Source organism: Coloeus monedula (genome assembly GCF_965178545.1).
Source record: "Coloeus monedula genome assembly, chromosome: 1".
NCBI classification, from domain to species: domain Eukaryota; kingdom Metazoa; phylum Chordata; class Aves; order Passeriformes; family Corvidae; genus Coloeus; species Coloeus monedula.
The window spans coordinates 28,674,000-28,692,837 of record NC_138781.1 but is presented as its reverse complement, the minus strand read 5'-3'; the positions used below and the strand labels follow the sequence as shown (position 1 = coordinate 28,692,837).

At 38.4% G+C, this 18,838-nt stretch overlaps 1 protein-coding gene across 7 annotated transcripts in view; it reads left to right on the top strand.

Moving 5' to 3' along the window:
* The window catches only part of ETV1 (ETS variant transcription factor 1), a gene marked incomplete at its 5' end in the record, with an annotated part of 62,672 nt that overhangs the window by 19,588 nt on the left and 24,246 nt on the right, over nucleotides 1-18,838 (top strand). For 6 of the 7 annotated variants that reach the window (XM_082282882.1, XM_082282883.1, XM_082282884.1 and 3 more), the window contains 3 exons: nucleotides 12,831-12,960; nucleotides 14,537-14,725; nucleotides 18,575-18,822. In XM_082282882.1, coding sequence (XP_082139008.1) covers nucleotides 12,831-12,960; nucleotides 14,537-14,725; nucleotides 18,575-18,822 — 567 coding nt within the window. The remainder of the gene's footprint in view (nucleotides 1-12,830; nucleotides 12,961-14,536; nucleotides 14,726-18,574; nucleotides 18,823-18,838) is intronic. The other variant, XM_082282887.1, reaches the window with a different exon arrangement.

Below are 18,838 nucleotides of genomic sequence, written 5' to 3'. Positions count from 1 at the left end.
TTGCTGCTTTATTGCAGATTAAAGGCTTGGGTTGCATGTGAGGGTTATCAGCTAATGAATAAACTTCAGTCATCCTGTCCTGTGATAAATCTGTCTCATAGATCAAAGATGAAGCATGTAGACCTTTTTTCTTTCAAATGGTAATTTCTTAAGGCTGTCAGATCACTTCCTAAGGTCTGTTTACATAAAAACAAAAACATTAAACATATTTTATTCAAAATGTTAAATTCTCAGTTTTGAAAAAACCTTCTATTTCCTCTCTGAGGAAGCTTCCCCTCCTTCCTTCTGTGATGGTCCCATCTGTAGCAATACAAGAGATACTCACATTGTAACTTGTGGTCACAGCAGTATTTTTTTTACACTGCAGTTATTTCTGTTTTAAACCAGATAGTTGTTGATTTCATCAGGAGTATGTATACGCATTAGAACTTTTTTTTCAGTTCCAGTCGGGTTAAGCAAAGTGTGCATAAACTTTTTAGTTGTATTTTCACACAAGAAACCAAGCAAGGGAGACTGAAGGGTCTTTGTGATTCCTCTTTGATACAAAACCCTTATTCTCCTAAAACTCCTTTCCCTGCAGTGTTTTTGCAAAACGAGTTTGTATTTCAAGAGTCTAAATAATGATTTGAAAATTTATAAGCTCTGGAATGGTGTAAAATAAGGAGGCAGTCTGGAAGTTGATTTCATCCACTTCTCTTTATTATATATGTTTCTTTATGTAAAATGTATTTGCAGTCTGTATAATTTTTTTATCTTTTTACTTCTGCTTGCTGCCTCAGCAACTGGAGATGGAAATCAGGCTCTCCTACAGAGTGCTGTGAAGTTTTCAAGGGGTATAGCGGTCAAAAAAAGGAGGAGAGAGTGAAACTCCTCAAGACATCGGTTAAGCACTGAAGAGTGTGTGACACATTCGTGTCATGTAGGGCAGAGGTAGCCCTCTGTAAGCATACAGGAAAAATAGTCCTTGTTTCAGGTTGTAAGTCCTTTTGTTTTGGTCCTGTGCATTTCAGTACTAGGAAGTAATTACAGTGAAGCCATTTATAAGCTGATGAATATGAATAAATGATTATATTTATTAATTCTTTTGAGTTTTAGAAGTCATCAGTGTTCTTTCTAGGAATTATCTAAACCTAGTCTAAACTTGTAAATGGAAAAGTGATTACTTTATCACGGCTTGTGCTTGTCTTTTCCCTGAGAAGGATTCTTTTATTTTCCTTTCACTTATTCTTCATTCTCTTTGTCTTCAAGACATTATTCTTACCTGTTCCTGGATTCTAGTATGACCTTGATGAGGTGAATGGAGAAGTGAACTGTCTTGGTAAAGGATATCTTTATTCTTACATATCTATTTCTTCTGTAAACTGAGGATTAGGCATGTTAGAAAAGAGTGAATCATTAGCAGCTTTATTTCTTGTTGTCTTTTTTCCTGTGGCTGTTTATGAACTTATTCAGCAAATGTGGTTGCCAGTAAGTTAATGTAGTGAAATATTTTTTAGCAGTGACATTTACTGCCGAGTCCTGCAGTCACTGAATAGGAAGGTTACTGACAGGCCAGGTTTTTGTCTTTAAATTTATATATTATGAGTCGTCATCAAGGACATTTGAAAAATTACATGTGCAAAAACAATTCTTAGTCTTGCTAATTTGATCCTCTGCTCAAAGGTTGTTTCCTTTCTGCTTATAATGTACACCTAAAAAAGATAAAGTTTAATTCTTTTTTAATACTCTGCCTTCATGCTGAAACTGAATGCAATGTTTCCTTACTAACCATCTGGTAATAAAATTTCACATGACCAAAGCAATAAGAGACATGGAGACCACACAGACTTTTTAAAGTGTCAGTATGCAGTAATGACAAAGAGTTTCAAGCATTTGGGATTAGAATTTGGGAGCTGGATTAATACAAGTTATATACTCAGTGTGCCTCTTTCTCTCTCTCTATATATATGCATACATGCATACAGGAAATACACCATGTAATTGTCAGTCTTACTGATAGTATGCACATATAAAATAATCATAAAATTTTAGGAACACTTGGCTTCAGAAAGGATCAGCAAGTGTATTGGTAATGTGTGTTCAGTTGCAAGTCTCATATACAGTAAGAATGCTTTAAGTAGCAGCAGAAGCCTTAAACATCTGTGTTGAGAACTAGCTCCTGGTTGCAGGTGGTAAAAATTCCACTTGCTCCAGAAAGAGCACTTTGCTAAGTCTTTGAAAATCAGCCTACTTAAATATAGTCTTGACTTTATGTTCCCAGACGTAACCACTTCGACAATGGCTTTTTGTTTCCCTGTTGAATCAGTGATAAAAATTGTGGGCTGAATTTTACTGTTGACTTATTTCAATGGCCCGCACCTTTTCCACTGGAGACTGCAAGTTTTGCAGTGGTTTTCGATAGTGAACTAAAGTATTAGATTTCAGATAATCATTCTATTGATGTAACTTGAAACTTTTCTGTAAGAGGGGAAATGAGGCAGAATCAGTTCCTGTTTGTTTTCTGCTGGGGGCAACTTTCCTAAATATTAAGTTGATGATACCTTTAAAACAATAAATAGAAAAAATACAAAATGGTATGGTTTAAAGTTTATTTTTATGTTTGGGGAAAATGTTTGTTGCAGTTTCCAGAGTTTTCTTCATAATTCTGTCTGTACAAAACCCATTTAAATCCAGAACTGAAAGAGTCAAACTGCAGATTTACCTGAAGTGGAAAGTATGTGTGTGGTATGTGTAAAATGGGATATTATTGGATATTTTAGTAATGGAAGTTATGTAGTGCTTAGCCATTACCTCTCACAATTTAAATTAAATTTTGAAAATTGCTGCAAATGGAAATCCTGTCCTCAGAAAAGCACACAGACCCTGATATAGTGGCCAGCTCTTCTCTTTGCATTTAACTTTATTGATAATTCCCAGGTAGGAATACAATTTAAGTTTTCTCCCAGGCTTGATTTTACATTAAGAACTTCCTCTTTAGCTGAAGCTCTAGAGGTGGATTGCCTCTTCTTGCACCGTGCCTGGGAGCCTTTGGAGCCAGATACATTATCAGTAACTGTAGGAACAAATGCCTCTGACCTCCTCCCAGGATTTTAACATGGAAACCAAATGCGTGTGAGGAGCAGCCCTGTTTCTCTGTGTGCATGGAGGTTGCAGATCCAATATAGAGGGATTAAAAGTTCTTTAATTTTTTTTTTTCTCTCCCTATAATCATCTTCAGCGATCCACGTGTTTTACTTCAATTGCTACAGAACCCAGCTGGTTTAATTTTTTTTATTAGGTTACCGCTTCCTCCTCCAGAGAGCCCTAAAGCCTCTGCTTGTTTTGGGGGCAGGGACAGCTCTTCGTCCTGCCTCACCTGCTCTCCTCAGACATCAAAGTGAGCCAGTTCACTCCCCCTAGCTTAATCCTTCCCTTCTCCCACCCACCAATGTTCTGCAAATTTCCTTGTATTCTTCTCAGTTATCCAGTGCCCGTGGTATTTGTCAGCAGATTCACTTTTGCCCTGGAGGTACTTGCTGGGAGGCAGAGACCCTCTGGCAGCACTTTCCATTGACTGCCTGCAGCTGTGAGTCTCCTACAGCCGGACAGGTAAACTGTCTGGAAAGGAAGGAGAGCACTGCAGGAAGGGGACATAAATTTGAATAAAACAGTGCCTGTGGCAACATTTCTGTGGGATTGCTTCATTTGGAGGCTAGGAAAATGTGTTGGTAACTGCCGCTCCTGCTGCCTGAAAATACCTTCTAGACAATTCTTAACTGGAAGGTGGAAATATTTCAGGGATAGAGGCAAAGAGGGATCAACTAACCAAAATCGTGCCAAAATGTTTCATGCTTGGGGGTAGAAGAGTAGAGACAGTCTCCTAATACCCTTTGGCAGTTCAGCCATGTAGCAGCTTCCCAAATACACCATCAATTTACAGCAAAGGACCTATAGTGCCTTAACTAGGTGTTTACTGGAAGCCTCTAGAAAAGTTTGCCTTGGAATTGCTCTACCTTTGTGTTTAGTGAGCAGGTTATCTTTTATTGATATTTACTGAAAGTTAGTCCGCTGATCCCCTGTCAGGTGGCTTACCTTTTTGGGTGGGCTTTTTAATTTTTGTTATACTGAATATAATCAGTGAATGTACTATGCAATTTTCAACTGACATGCTCCTTTTAAATGAGGAGCCAGTGGCTACAAATATCTGAATTATCTCAGTGGTGCCTTCAGCACTTCCAGTGTCAGAAGGCTGCAGGTGTACCCTCAGTAACTAATGAGCATTTCAGAAATTGCAACTGCACAGACAAGCAAATCAGGGATATCTTGCACTAAAAATGGGGATTTATAGCAGTGAACCAATTATTAAGCCGACTGGGTACAACCTCTAATATTGTGCTTCCTCTCCCACGCTAACTGGGAACCCCTCCACCTCTCAGGGAGGGTACATCTGCCATGGCAGGGGGGTCTTGGGTTAGCTGCCCAGAAATAGCTATACTGGCAAAATTTTTCAGTCTTAGCACACAAGCTCTAGAAAAGAACATTTCAGTTAAAGAATGACACTTACTTTTTTTTGTGAGGAAGCTTCTAGAAGAATTTCTCTGCTGAACAGGGGCAGGACCATCACGTTTAATTGCCAAATAAGCTGTCCTTGAGGGAAATGGCATATCCCTGCATTATAGTGATGATTTTGTTGGTCGCCTCTTCCCTGTGTACAAATGCCCTCATATAAACCTTCCTGATGGGTGCTGATGCAACTTTAATGTGCTTTAGGTACAGTGAACTGTTCTCTGTTTTCTATTTCAACACTTTTTTTGATCTCAGGTGCTAGTCTCCAATACTTTATGTTAATGTCAGATCATAGTAAGGATAGGGAAAATTATGGTGAATATATAGCATTAACATAATCTATATGATTATGAGAAGAGCAAGTGATTCAATTAATTTAAAATTTAGTTTCATCAATGCATTTTTTAGTCTTTTAGTTATTAATATGTAATGCTTTTTGCTTAACAATTAGGAAAGGAAAAAAACTCTCACTCCAAAGCAAGTTATTTTAGCAAACAATGCTTGCTAAGATGGATGCATTACTGTAGATCTTAATGTCCAGAATTTCCCAATATCAATTGTAGGAAAATGAGCTGTTATTTTCCATCTTGCAACTCCTTGGTAGTAAACAAAAATAAATTCCAGTTTTGCTGCAGTTCATTTTCACCTGCTTGCTACTTTTTCCTAATTCAAATTCAAAAATCAATTTTTTTTTCTATTCTCATACCATGTCATCTGAGAACAGTCCATGTAGGCTATGAGGACAAAATCCCACGATTTTGGGCAAAATTCACAATTTTGGGATTCTTTTATTCTTTACCTTCCCCCCATCCTTTCCCACCCCCTAAGGATTCTAAAGACTATACTGTTGCGTAGCGTTTGTATGATGCAGCATTCGAGTAGACCATTAATTGACATGCACAGTATTGTAAGCTTTAGTCTGGAGGAGAAAATAAGCAATTTGCTTGATTTTGCAGTGTGAGTTCTAACTGTTGTTAAAGTGCATTTGTAGTTGCATATCTTCCAGTAAAGGTGACAGATTACTTCAAAGCTGGTATTTTCTTTTTGTTAAACAAGATTCTCAAATAGATCCATCTTGCCCACGTATTCTATTCTTGCCAGTTGGCTTTGAAAGCTGGTGCTTGGGCTCATCGTTCAGAACTAGCTTCCAAAAAATGAGGTCCCATGCTGTTTCTATCTTTTGAGCTAGTAGGGGCTGGAAGGATCTGATCTGAAGCCAAGGCGAAGACTGAATTGATGGAATGATATATAACAGCTTTGCCAAGTCCTGCCCAGTCATGAAGCCCCACTTTCTGGGAAAGAGCACTGAGACAAGGGTGGCAGAGCATTCTCTGTGTTAAAGGCTATCCAGAGATTTCCTTCTCTGGACTTAGAAAGACCACATAAGAAAGAACTAGCTTTTTATTGAATGCTTTTTCACACATTTACGAGTTGTTACTTTCTTCTGCATGCTGCTTCCCCATTTTCTCCCCAGTTATACATATCCATTTGAAGAGGGAAAAGCTTTCTGCTCTTTATTACAGTATTACACATATTTTGACCATATGTAATGTATCATTGCAGAGGCATGCTTGCACATTCAGTATGCTTACTTTCATTTGACTCTATGTGCACACACAAATACCCAAACACACATGCAGGCTGTTCCAGGTGAGTCTAGATGGAGCCCAGTTGTAATTAGGTCTGAATTCTGCATCTCAAAGGAGTTTTCTAGAAGCAACCATAAAATGGAGAATAATATCAAGATCATGTATTTCTTCAAAAAGGTACTTGACAGGAATGCATAGATTCCTCCCATCCCCACCCTCCCTTCCTTTGCTAGCAGCTTCCACTTGTAAAGTAGTGAAAGTTCAGGTCTCTTGTCTATGTTCAGTTTTTCTATAAACTGCCAGGATAGCCTCTGAAACCACAGTGATGATACATATCTGTGTGTCAGATATCCAATTTGTCACCAACTTCTTCCAATATCTGGCAAAGAGCAGGGCCTAAATGAAATCCAGTTGACTGGAGCTCAGCTAAGATCTGATAGAGGTGACTTTGATAGATAAATGGTTGAAGAACTTGGTGGAGTCTGTGTAGATGTAATCTGTTCAGCCACTTTTAAATCAGTCCACAGTCTTCAAGTCTTGCTCATTCTGCAGCTGTTGCAGTGGTCAGAAGCAAAACGTTTTTTTGCAAGAGATCACGTGGAGTGAAAACAACTGCAGATCTTGCCTCAGATATCCATGCTTGCAGTCACTTCTGTCTTCAGCTGTAGCAGTCTTACATATTTATAGGCTTTTAATTCAAAATCAGTGGGAACAGTTTAGCTGGAAATAAACTTGATTACCAGCCTTTACTGTCCCAGCTCTCTTAATCTGTCACCCCTCCTACCTGTTGTTTTTATTTCAGGTTTTGTTGATATACTAGGCTGCATACCACAATCAGCTGCAGCACAATAACCTCCAGAGTATGAATGAATGGTCAGCTACGTCAGGTACCTGCTTCTGATGACTCCTGAGCATCTCAAAGTTACCAGTAAAACTTCTCATCAAAATATATAGTACAATGAAATTGAAAGAGCACCCTGCTTTGGCACCCTGATGTCTTTAATCTGACGCTTATTAAATGATTGTTGAAATTCAGAGTGCAGCTGTCTTCAAAGGTCTAAAGCTCAAATCATCAAGATCTAGAAATAAATTATCAATAAATACCTTCCAGAATGCAGAATGCTATTGTTTCATGAGTTAAATGCACATTTTTGAAACTTCTTTGGAAAAATATGTATAAAGCCTGGCATTCCCACCTAGAAAGCTATAGAGAAAGTATTTAGTTTCATAGCTCAGTGCATCAGATATGCAAATACTTATACTGAATGTGTGATTCAAGTGTTAAGGTGACCATTGCAAAAATAGGGCATTTCAGGACTCATGTGAACCCACAGGGTTTGTGTTTGGATTTTTTAAAAATGTCTACTGATAAGAGCACCCTAGGTCATTTCTATCACCTAAGATGTAAGTAGCATTTTACGCTCTTTGACGAACCATTCAATAAACTGTTTGAAAGAGGATTTTTTTTTTTATTAATGCTTACCTGTTGTACTTACAGCATAAATAATTTGTTTGAATCATCAGGTGAGTGCTGTTAAGTCACAGTGAGCGAGGAAAATGGCAAAAACACGAATTAGGGTCCCTGTCCTTAAGTGTATTTCAGTTTGCATTTTGATAGCAGTTTAGAAATGTTATCGCCTGTTTTGTCACAGACATAATTCACATCTTTCTTCAGGCACTGTAAACAAGAGAAATGGTTTAATGGCTCCATAAAAGGCACTCTGTGCTGATAGCTGAGATTAGACCCTTTAGTAATGGATTTTTGTGTGTTGGGGGAAGGGGAGGGCTTGGCAGAGGTAAATGTACTGGAAAAGAATCTTGGAGAGACTCTGATGTATCTGAAGTGCCTGCTGCATTGCTGTGTGTATCGAGAGATAGATTTAAAGTGTGACAGTGTTGGCTTTATCAGTACAGGGGCCTTTTCTTCTTGCATTTGAAATTTTACCAAGTATTATCTCGGGTCACCTCAGTCAGTCTAGTACCTGGAGTTTCAGTGGTATTAGCTTAAGTATTTTTTGCATCTGTCTTTTCATCTTGCGGTTAGTCAAGTCCCCTATATTCAAATGTGTTCAAGAAATTTCTCAAAACTTACATTGCATATTAAAAATTTTGCCTCAATCAATGATAAAAATTAGTGAGTTTATTTACAGAATCAGGTTTAGAGAATGATTTGAGAGCATAAATTTGAAAAGCAGCTCAGAAACAGCATGTTAGACCATGACTTACTGTTACTTCCTTTTCTCTCCAGGTACTCAAAGTCCTCAAACTTAACACATGTGAATGTAGTATTACTTCGGAGACATTGGAGTTCACTAGCAGGAGCAAGTGTGGTGTAAAATCAACTGCTGTCAATTGATTTTTTACCATATAGTACATGCTCTTGACCTACAAGTGTTGAATGGGACATCTTTGTCTCTTTTGTCAGTGGAGTCAGCATCACCTGCCATTAGCCAATGTCACTGAATTAGTGACATGTTTCATGGCTTTTAAAAGTATGTTTAAAACCATTCTTCAGAAAATAAAACAAGATGGGCAGGAATATGAAGTTTGAAAGTTAAAATGTTACCTTAAGTTCAAAGGAGAAATGACTTGCCACTTCACATAACATATTCCTCATTTCTTCTCCATCTTGAATAATCATCTCCTGAATTGAAAAATATTTGAAGCCATTGCTTAATGGAGTGCATTTCAGGGCTTTCTCAAAAGAACTAGATCAGTTTTATCTGTACAGAGGTGGTACACTTCCTGTTTCTCAGGTTAGAAGGTGTACATATCAGACTCCTCTGAGACAAACCAATTCCTCCTTTGATGTCAGAGTTCTTCATAAAATTTGTTCTTCATTTAAGTCTTCTTTGGGTGTTATAATGAACAAAATGTTCAAGGATTAGGCTGTTGATAGATAGCAAAGGAGAACAGCACTTCTGAAGGAAGGATGGCAGGTTTCACCCTGTGTTTTTGCATGTTACATGTGAGCTTGCTTCATGGTGAAATCGTTACTGCTTTGTATAAAATCTAGGTCTGTACAACAGCACTTTATGTATAATAGGCAAGCCCTTTTACTCTGCAGATATAAATAGATATATTTATGCACAGAGAATATGCATACAGTAATGTATTATACTTTCAGCAATTTGCTACAGATGGTAGCAGTCCTTCTGCTTGCCTTATATCTCTGTGTTGGCTTTGGAGATGCTCCAGACAGGGTCTGTGGGGCAGAGGTCTCTTTCTGATACCGATAAGACTGACTTTGCATGGTAGGTGAGATGAGGTGTTGAAGCCATCCATCTAAATACACATGGTAAGATTGTTTGCCTTTCAAGTTCGGAGGTAGTTATCTGTAAGTAATCACTCGGGATGAAATCTTGGCCCTTGGTCACTTCTTAATAAGATCTTTATTAAAGCAGAGAGCCCGTTATTTTAATAGGGTTGAGACTCTTGTTCTGGGGTTAAGTAAAATGAATTTACCATCAGGAAGAAAGAAGTGGCGAGGAGCTGGTTGTTTAAAATGTCACTTTGTTAATTTGAATGTGTTGGTAGCTGGTATGCTGCACTAAAATTAGATTGTATAAATAAGCAACCCTGCTCTCCTCAAAAGAAAGAGGATTGAGAACATAATATAAAATACAGTGTAGCAAAACAGTGTATGTTTAAATTCTCTTTTAATAGATGCACTATAGAATGAGTGTCACACTAAAATCAGAAGTGACAGGCAGAGGGTTTCAGTGATGATACAAAAGCTGCTTTGAATGTTTAGAATTTTATTGTTAAAATAAGTCTGTTATCTTCAGCCACACTTAGGATATGGTCTGAAAGGGCAAGTAGCCTTCAAGAAAGCCCCCCAAAATTGCAGTAAGTATTTTTATCAGCCTATCTTTTTTTCCTTTCTACCTCTAAAAGTGTACACTTAAGGAGTTACAGATAAAGCTTAGCATGGTGACTGTATCAGGGGACTGCCCGAGGAGGGCTTTAAATTTTACAGCTACATTGTCTTTCTGGCTGTAGTTAAGATAAAGATCTGATATAAAATCACTTTGGTCTGTAATGCTTCCCCTAAATGAAGTGAAGGTGTTAACCTACTTGATTTGATACACTTTACCCTAGCTTATAAAGCTGGGAGGGTGAGGTAAACTTTAATTAAAAGTACAGCACAGATGCCTTCTAGCACTGTGCCCTGTACCTTGCTAGGACTGTACAGTAAGCAAAATAAAATGTACCTCGCAGTTGAGGCAGCAGGCTGGAGCCGTGTTCAGTGAAAGTAATTTAATTAGTGTTGATCATGACTCCAGATGATGGTGATTTGATAAGGAATAATTTAGTACTTAACAGCCTTTTACATGCACCAACTCCATGTGGGAAGGTAAAGCAAATTGCACAAAATGAATGTGCTGCTTTCACTTGTGCCTGTGCCAGTGAGCTGGAAAACTGCCTGTTAGCAGACGTTCAGGCTCTCAGCGCTGTGATGAAATACCCAGCCAGTTCTCCGCACAGGGCTGTAGTGTGGGAGTCTCTGTACTCCCGTTATTTAAAAATAAATAAGGGAAGTAATTTTTCATAACAGATTAACTCCAAGGAAGTAGCAAAGTAAAAATTAAAAAAAAAAAAAAATAGAGCAGCATGTGGCCTTTGTGCAAATATCTGATACTGGCTTTAAAAAAGAGTCCTGTTGCAGTTGTCTTCTAATTTTCTGATTCAAGTTAAAAAGATTTCCTACCTTTGCATCAGAGCCACCATCCCAGAGTTGTGGGGCCCATCATATGTGTTAAATGTGTGGCATGCATTATTTGACTGAGACATGCAAAAGAGAGTCAGCAGTAAAAGTTCACTAGCAACATCCTGAAACAAACTACTGGATACTGGTCTGTTTTGCAATTACTTTGGAAAGCTGACTGGGCTGCATTTTGCCATATTATTAAATTTGAGAATCTCTTTTCAAGAAGTCTATGTGGTCTTCTTTCTAGTCCAAGTTCAGACAGTTTTGTTCAGGAAGAATTCTTTTCTTCGTGTGCTGTTCACATTTTCCATCTCTGTTTCCTAAGTTGCTGTGCTGTGCACATGCATTTGTATATGTTTTATTGTCTGCTTCTCCTTTCTAATCTTTCCACATAACTGACTATTATCCACCAAATATAATAGCTGAATAGCAGTTTTCTGCTAACTCTCGTGAGTTTTGTGAAAATATGTGGCAAAATAGGATAATGTTATGTTGCAGATGACTCAACTGAAAGGCAGTAGTAGAAGCTGTCATGTAACAGGATACAAGAGGATCTGTTTGTGAAAGAGTTCTGTGAACATTGCCCAACCATGGGAAAACCCATGGCAAAAGTCTGGAATCCAGACCTTACTCGCAGATGCCAGAGTTTAGTGGTTCTGATGCTCACTTCTTAGACAGCATTTCATGTATCTCCCCACTGAACACTGGTGTGTGTATCCAGATGCATTAGTATCAGAAAATATGTAGTCTATAGCAGGTTGTCTTTCCCAAGTTCAGGTGCAAGGGAAGGGGCAAGATGCTGCTTGATGGTCTGTAATGATAGCCTGACTTTGTGCTGAGATTGCCTAACAGGAACTGCTGCATGTACATGGATTTTCACGGAGATACAAGTGTCTATGTCAGGCAGGAATGTGATGTTCATACTATGGTGTTTTGGTGACAACATCAAAAATCAATGATAAAATTATCTCTGATTTCTAGGCATCTCAGAGTTAAAAAATATATTTGCAACCTCATTTTATTTAAAACCTGACAGGTGTGTTTTCAAGCTCTTACATACCTGTCTTTTAGTCCTTTGTCCTCCTAGCCACTTACTGAGGTTTGCCAACATCAGGTGAACTTTGAATTTTCTTCTGCTTTAATTTTAGTTAAAGTTGGATATGAAATAAGGAAAGCTGTCTGGTGTAAACTAATTTGCTGGTTAACCTTGTCTTTACCTTTGGCCTTTTTCTTAACACAGACCAACTTGTGCTTCTAATTAATGCTGCATTTCTGTCACACGCCCTCTGGGGTTTTTTTTAGCTTTTAGAACGTATGATCTTTTTTTTTTTTCAGTTTGTATCTATATCACAGTCACTATTGAGTTTGGTCAGGCCAGGATTTTATCATGTTTATTTTTAAGAAAAATTACTTAAGCCATTTCTTCTGCATTTTTTTTTAGATGTTACTTATAATTAAAGGTGCATGTAATCATACAGTTTCAAGAGTTTTGTTGCAAATTTTCAAGCATTCTGTGCGACAAAAAGATTACTGGTCATCTACTTGAGGCTGATATATCTGAAATTTGTTTTGGAGTCATTTGTGTGGCACTCTTTGAAGTGGACTACTGTTGCATTTATAGCTAAAAGCTACCTCACTGATATTACTTAGAAACATTTGGTGCCTGGGAAGTATTTTGCTTCTGACAACATTTACAGTAGTTAAGCCAAATATAAGTGGGCTGTTATTTTCCTGCTAATGAGATGGGATGCTGGCCATCATTCTATTAAACAATAGAAGAGATAATAGCCAATGTGAAGGATCTCTGGTGCCTATTTTTCAGTTGACACTCAAAGAAATATTTGAAATGTTTATTTCCTATATTGTTTTTATTATTACAATGGTTTAATTAATCATGTGTTTAATTAGCAGTGTCTAGCTTACTTGGGAAAGCTAATTGTTGATATTGTACTTGGGTTTTAATTGCATTTTCCTTCTCTTTCCAGTGGCTTTTCATGGTCTCCCTGTGAAAATCAAGAAGGAACCCCATAGCCCATGTTCGGAACTTGGCTCCGCTTGCAGTCAAGAGCAACCATTCAAGTTCAGTTATGGGGAAAAGTGCCTGTACAATGTCAGGTAAAGCAATCAGGAGCATCTTTGCAGTGAGAACTGCTGATTTAAATGAGGACTGACTAAAGAGTAATAAAACCATAATAGAGATCTTATAAAAGTTACCTCTTCAGCAGATAACAGACTGATGAGATAATGCATTTAGCTGATGAACACTGATGGATTTGTTTACAGTTGTATCAAACACTTACATAATCACTTTAAAGCAGTGTTTTTCATGAAAATGCACATCCTCCATTTCTCCTCCATGGGAGATAGCCAGAGTTTAAAAACCCAGGGTACAAGCATGGAATAGAAGGAAGGAGTATCTTGTTTTCTGTGAGCTGTGTTGAAAGTACTTTCAAAATGCGTTATGCACATTAGGAAAGAGAGATCTGTGTAACAGGCAAGAGATTGGCAGGTCTGAGCAACACATTAGGTATCTGACAAATTTTGCAGATGTTGTGTGTGTATATTCATGGGTGATTACCTTTTAAAACCGTGTTTCTTTAGTCCCTGCATCTTTGGTACTTACTCAAAAGCAAGTTGTTTTCTTTTATAGGCATAGATAATAAAACTGTTATTTATTTGTGGGGGGTGGAGGGGCTTGGTACCTCTTCATTCCTTATTGACTTTCTTTTGGTTGCATTTACGTGCCACTCCTTCTGTTAGTGTCAGCAGCAGTGAAGGATTTCTTATTGACGTTTCAGTCTATTTTAGAAACTTTCATCTAGCTTGTGAGTTTTGATTCTCATTAATGTATTACAAAAACTTAGCGCTTAAAGCATTATAACATTTAACTTTTTGGATATGAATAGGAGAAAAAAAAAGGAAAAGACTGGTACCTTTGCCAGTCATAAGGAGTGATTTTGGTTTCAAAAATCAAATGAATCCATTGATGGGTTTTGATGGGTGCTAGGGGACCTGACATGGGAAAGTATGCAAGCTTGTGCTTACTATATTCCTGATGTCTGCATTTCTCTGGTTAGAAACAGGGATGATCAAAGTGTTCTCAAGTCCTTTCCTGATTTGAGACACCCTTGAAAATAGCATCTATGTATTTGTAGGACCAGCAGTTTATTTTTGAGAGAGAGGGGTAAAAAAAGCCTGTCGGGAGAGGCTGCTGACATCCTAGTATGGGCAGCTAAGCCAGCATACCATTGTTTTTCTGGGTCAGATCCCTTCCCTCTGGCTGTATTGTTTTACTGTCTCACTTTGTGGTTTGTGCAAAAGAAAAAGAGTCTTGACAGGCACTGTCAGCTCTTTGTGCTCTAGTCCAGGTGCTTCTACTTTTATGTATTTTGTATACCTCCTGTTAGAATGTGACTGTAAGACTGAGTCCTTTAAAAATACACTTCTGTGCCCCAAAGAAGAAAATGCTCTGCTGAATCGCTGGCCTCTAACATGACTTCTTCTGTGCTCTTCTTAGTGTAAAGTAGAGAATTCTTCTGCCCCAAACAGGTTAATAAGTTAACTATAATCAAAAGCTTCTAAATGGGGTGCTTGTGGTGACTTTTTTCTGGAAGTAGATGCTATGGTTTTGGTTTTTCTTCTTTCTTTGCAAAAATTAACCTGCCTTGCTTTTCCCTTGCCTTACTAATAGTGCCTATGATCAGAAACCACAAGTGGGAATGAGGCCCTCCAACCCTCCAACGCCATCCAGCACTCCCGTGTCACCGCTGCACCATGCCTCCCCAAACTCCGCTCAGACTCCTAAACCTGACCGGGTTTTCCCTACCCACCTCCCTCCATCCCAGTCCATTCAAGACAACAGCTTCCCTATGGATCACAGGTAAAACACAAAACACATGAAGGACCCATGCAGAAGGTGTTTCAGTTGTGGCTACAGCTCTCTTATATAGGGTAGTACTGGCTTCCTGCCTGCAAGTATTCCCTTTTAGGCTGGGGGATCAAGGTGAAAACCAGTGAGGTTCATAGTGTTAGAAATGTGTGTGTTTATGAAAGGCTGGCACCCGGCTTGGTGCACTAGTGTAGGAGTTCGTATCAGCAGTGACAGAATTTCATTTACCTGTTGGTTCTGTCTCGTGAGGGTGATTACAGTATGCTGGATAATCTCATCTAGGCTCCTTTTCCCACGAAAGGTTGGACCTGATGGTCTTTCAAAGTCCCTTCCAACCTGGGCTGTTCTATAGTTCTGTGATTCACTTGAGGCTGGAAAGCCCTATGAGGTGATGAAGTCACTAGCAAGCATGTTCCTAACTATAAATATCTGGCCTCTTGCTAAGCAGTTCACCTATCTAAGTGATAAGTGGCCATGTTACAGTGTTCCTGCCTCAGAATACTCTTTGGAAGAGTGGATCATTTTTCCAAGTCCTTTTGTAATATAGCATTTCAAAAAAAGATGCCAACAAAAACCGTGCTTGAATAACATTAGTCTGAGTAAAAGCCACAAGAGCTAGAGACTAGAATTAAAGCTTAAACTGTCCTTAAGTCACCCTGTTTTGTTTTGATATGTTAGAAATCCCCAGACAACTATCTTTCTTAGCTCAGTTTTGCAACAGATATGCTCAGTGGATTTCTCTGTTTTTTCAGTCCAAACACTTGTTTGTGGAATTCTATTTACCCTAAACTTTATTGCACGAACCTGTTTTTGTATGCTGAGTTGTGATTGCTCTTGAACACTTAAAATTCCAATGGTGTGTAAAGAGATATATGTTCAGAGACTTGTCTTACCTCTTAACCATTATCAAATTAAGAAAAGACCTGAAAAGAAAAACAGTTGTTAGGAGTGTGATTTGCATGCTTCTGCTCTAATAAGGGCTATTATCTCCAGGGATTTGCGCAGATCACTTCTGAAGGAGGTTGCTGAGGTTAATATTGCTGTTTTGTGCTGTGCTGAGATAGCTTTAAATACCACCACAAGCGCTTCTGGCAGTGAGGAAACACTGAATCGGCCCCTTCACCTGCCATAGTCCCTATCTCCTCCCCAGCTGTGGACTGTGGTCTAACCACAAAGGCCGCCAGTGAAGCCAGGCAGTGGTTTAGATTACAGGATGGTGGATAAATGTGTTTCTGTATATACAGCAAAGTCAAGCTATCAGGAGACTGAAACTGGCAGAAGCTAAATGGCTTATGTGCAGAGAACAGTAGTAAGATTTTTTCAGAGGAAAAAAATCTTTTGTTATAAAGCAACTTGCAAAGATAGCACTGAACCTGTATGTCAGCCCTAATCTGAGTATTTGTAGACATCTGCTTACACCTTAGTATAGTTTCTGTACCCATAACTCTTGCTCTGTGCAAGCTTTGTGGGCTTTTTACATGATTTCTGCTCCCTTCCTTCCCCGTCTTTGATATTCATGTTCTTCAGGGCATTTTTCACTAACGCTTCCCTTCTATTATAGACCATCATGTGTTCTAGTGAAGTCCGAAATAGCTGACTCAAGCAAAAAAAAAACCAAACCCAAAAGTCATTTTTCTCCTTTTTTAAAGAAAGGTGGAATTATAGTAGAAGATATTTTTTCTCCATTTTCTTATTTGTTTTGAATCTTCTGTATGAAGCAAACATATACTTCATATTTTTGTGATATTCAAATTTTCCTGATTTATAAGATGAGCTACTACTACAACACATGTATTCAGAAAATGTCATTTAAACAAATGACCTGCCTATATGAGTTTATATATGAATCTATAATTCAAGGCGCAATTTTTTGGAACACGCATTGGTGGCATAGGATAGCATTAGTATCTGGTACATACAGCCCATACATCTTCATACAGGCCATGAGTATATGAACGATAAGTGGTCCTAACAAGTACCAACAGGAAACAAATCCACTTGTATAAACAAATGGCTTGATTCCATACAAAGCTTCCAGTACAACAAGTATTATTAACTTCCTTTGAGGCTTTGTGAGTGAGCCTGTTTCTTATTTTATCTTCAAGTTGCAATTTTCTGATTCACTCCTTGACAGTTCTTAATGATAATTTCTGCTTCTTTTTTTGGCTAATGAAAAAAGGAAAAGAGGGAAATGAATGCAGTGCCAGTCAGCCTAACTGTTTCATAATACATTTGAGTTTCTAAGTTTATTTTCTGCAGGTGTAGGTGGAATTGCAAAACCCAATGTTACAGTGCAGTACTCTTTCTACTGCAAAAATTATAGTATTTACAGCAGCATTAGAACAATTCACTTTGTTTCCACTACTACATTGTAATAGTTTCTATCTTTGTAGTTTCCACAGTATTTATAATTAAGCTGTGATAGTAAATATTTGTCAGAACAAGTTACAGCAGTATTATGACAGATGGTAGTAGAGTTTAAATTGTTTCAGAAACATGTACTATCTATGTGATGATAGTCAAGGATTTTATTGCTTGTGCAATCAAACCCCTGCATTGTGCTTCACTCACACAGCTTTCTCCAAGAGAAAGTCTTTTGCATGCATGAACCAAAGTTGGTTCAGATCCAAAGTACAGGAAACACAAGAATGATCAGGTCTTCATTTTTTTTAGTGTGACAGTAAGAAGCTTCCAAAGAGAGGTACAAGTTGGGCTCTTTTGTTGGCTTTTTTTTGAGTTTTTTTGCATGTGTTTTATTTATAGCAAGTGATAACAGGACTAGTAAGCAGTTTGTTGCAAGAACATTGCATCTGCCATTGATTAGCGTGGGCACAATATTACTACTGTGGTGGTTACTACTGTGGTAATCTGCAGGAGTTAACAGGAAGACATCATGCAGTTCATCAGGGTCCAGTGGGAAAAGAGCATCCCTGTATTCTTCTGTACGCTTCTGAACCTGCAGATGTCCAAGTAATTACATTCAGGACTTTTATCTCAGGTAGATAGGTTTTATGGAAGAAAAAACAAGCATAGGTTCTTGAGAGCAGCATTGCATGTAAATTAAGTTAATTTAAAACTGAATTATCTTATTTTATGCCGACTAAAGAGCATTTGGGAATAGCAAATGGCAGCATGGCTTGTACAGATTACAACTTTCATGTAGAAATGACTAAGGGGAAAGGTTAAGGCAGGAGAGTAATTAATTCTTGTAGCAAAAATTTGTACCCTCTCCTTTTACTGGGGTGCTGACATTCCCTTCCTGTTACAGTTGGAATGCAGTGCCATCCTTGCGAGTCAATCTCTCATGACACTACCCCTGAGAGGACAGAACAGTGGGCTTTTACCCTGGAATGTTTCCAAATGTTAGAGCAGACAATACTCTATTCAAAATGTGTTTATTGTGGTCAGAATGGTTTCCGTGTAACAGCAAGATGGGTAAGAGTGAATTAGAGTACGAGCAAGATGTTTCTAACACTTCTGAAAGAGCAGAGAATTCTACTTACACCTCCTTCATGTTACTGTGGTAGAATGTCAGTCTTTCTACAATTTTGAAGCTGGTGCATTTCCTGTTTGCCTCTTCTGTTGAGAGAAGATATTGAAAGCAAAGAGGATGTGGTGGGGACAGGTCTTAGAGCTGGTATTAATAGGTGGGATTTTTGTTTCTTTGCTTGCTGCTGTTGTACAATGAAAGTGATCCTGATGGGAGCACTTGGCATGATCATAAGCAAAATGTTTGTTACTGAGAAAATGATAACAACCACTAATAACAGCTTGTGAAGATCTTTGGGAAATGGAACATAGCTCAAGTCCTTTACATGACCTCTCTAATCTGTGTTCTAGATTTCGCCGCCAGCTCTCTGAACCTTGCAATTCTTTCCCACCTTTGCCTGCAATGCCAAGGGAAGGACGTCCAATATATCAGCGCCAGATGTCTGAACCAAACATCCCTTTCCCGCCTCAAGGTTTTAAGCAGGAGTACCACGATCCAGTTTATGAACACAACGCTATGGTTGGCAGTGCAGCCAGTCAAAATTTCCCCCCTCCTCTGATGATTAAACAGGAACCTAGGGATTTTGCATATGATTCAGGTAGGTGAGATTCTCC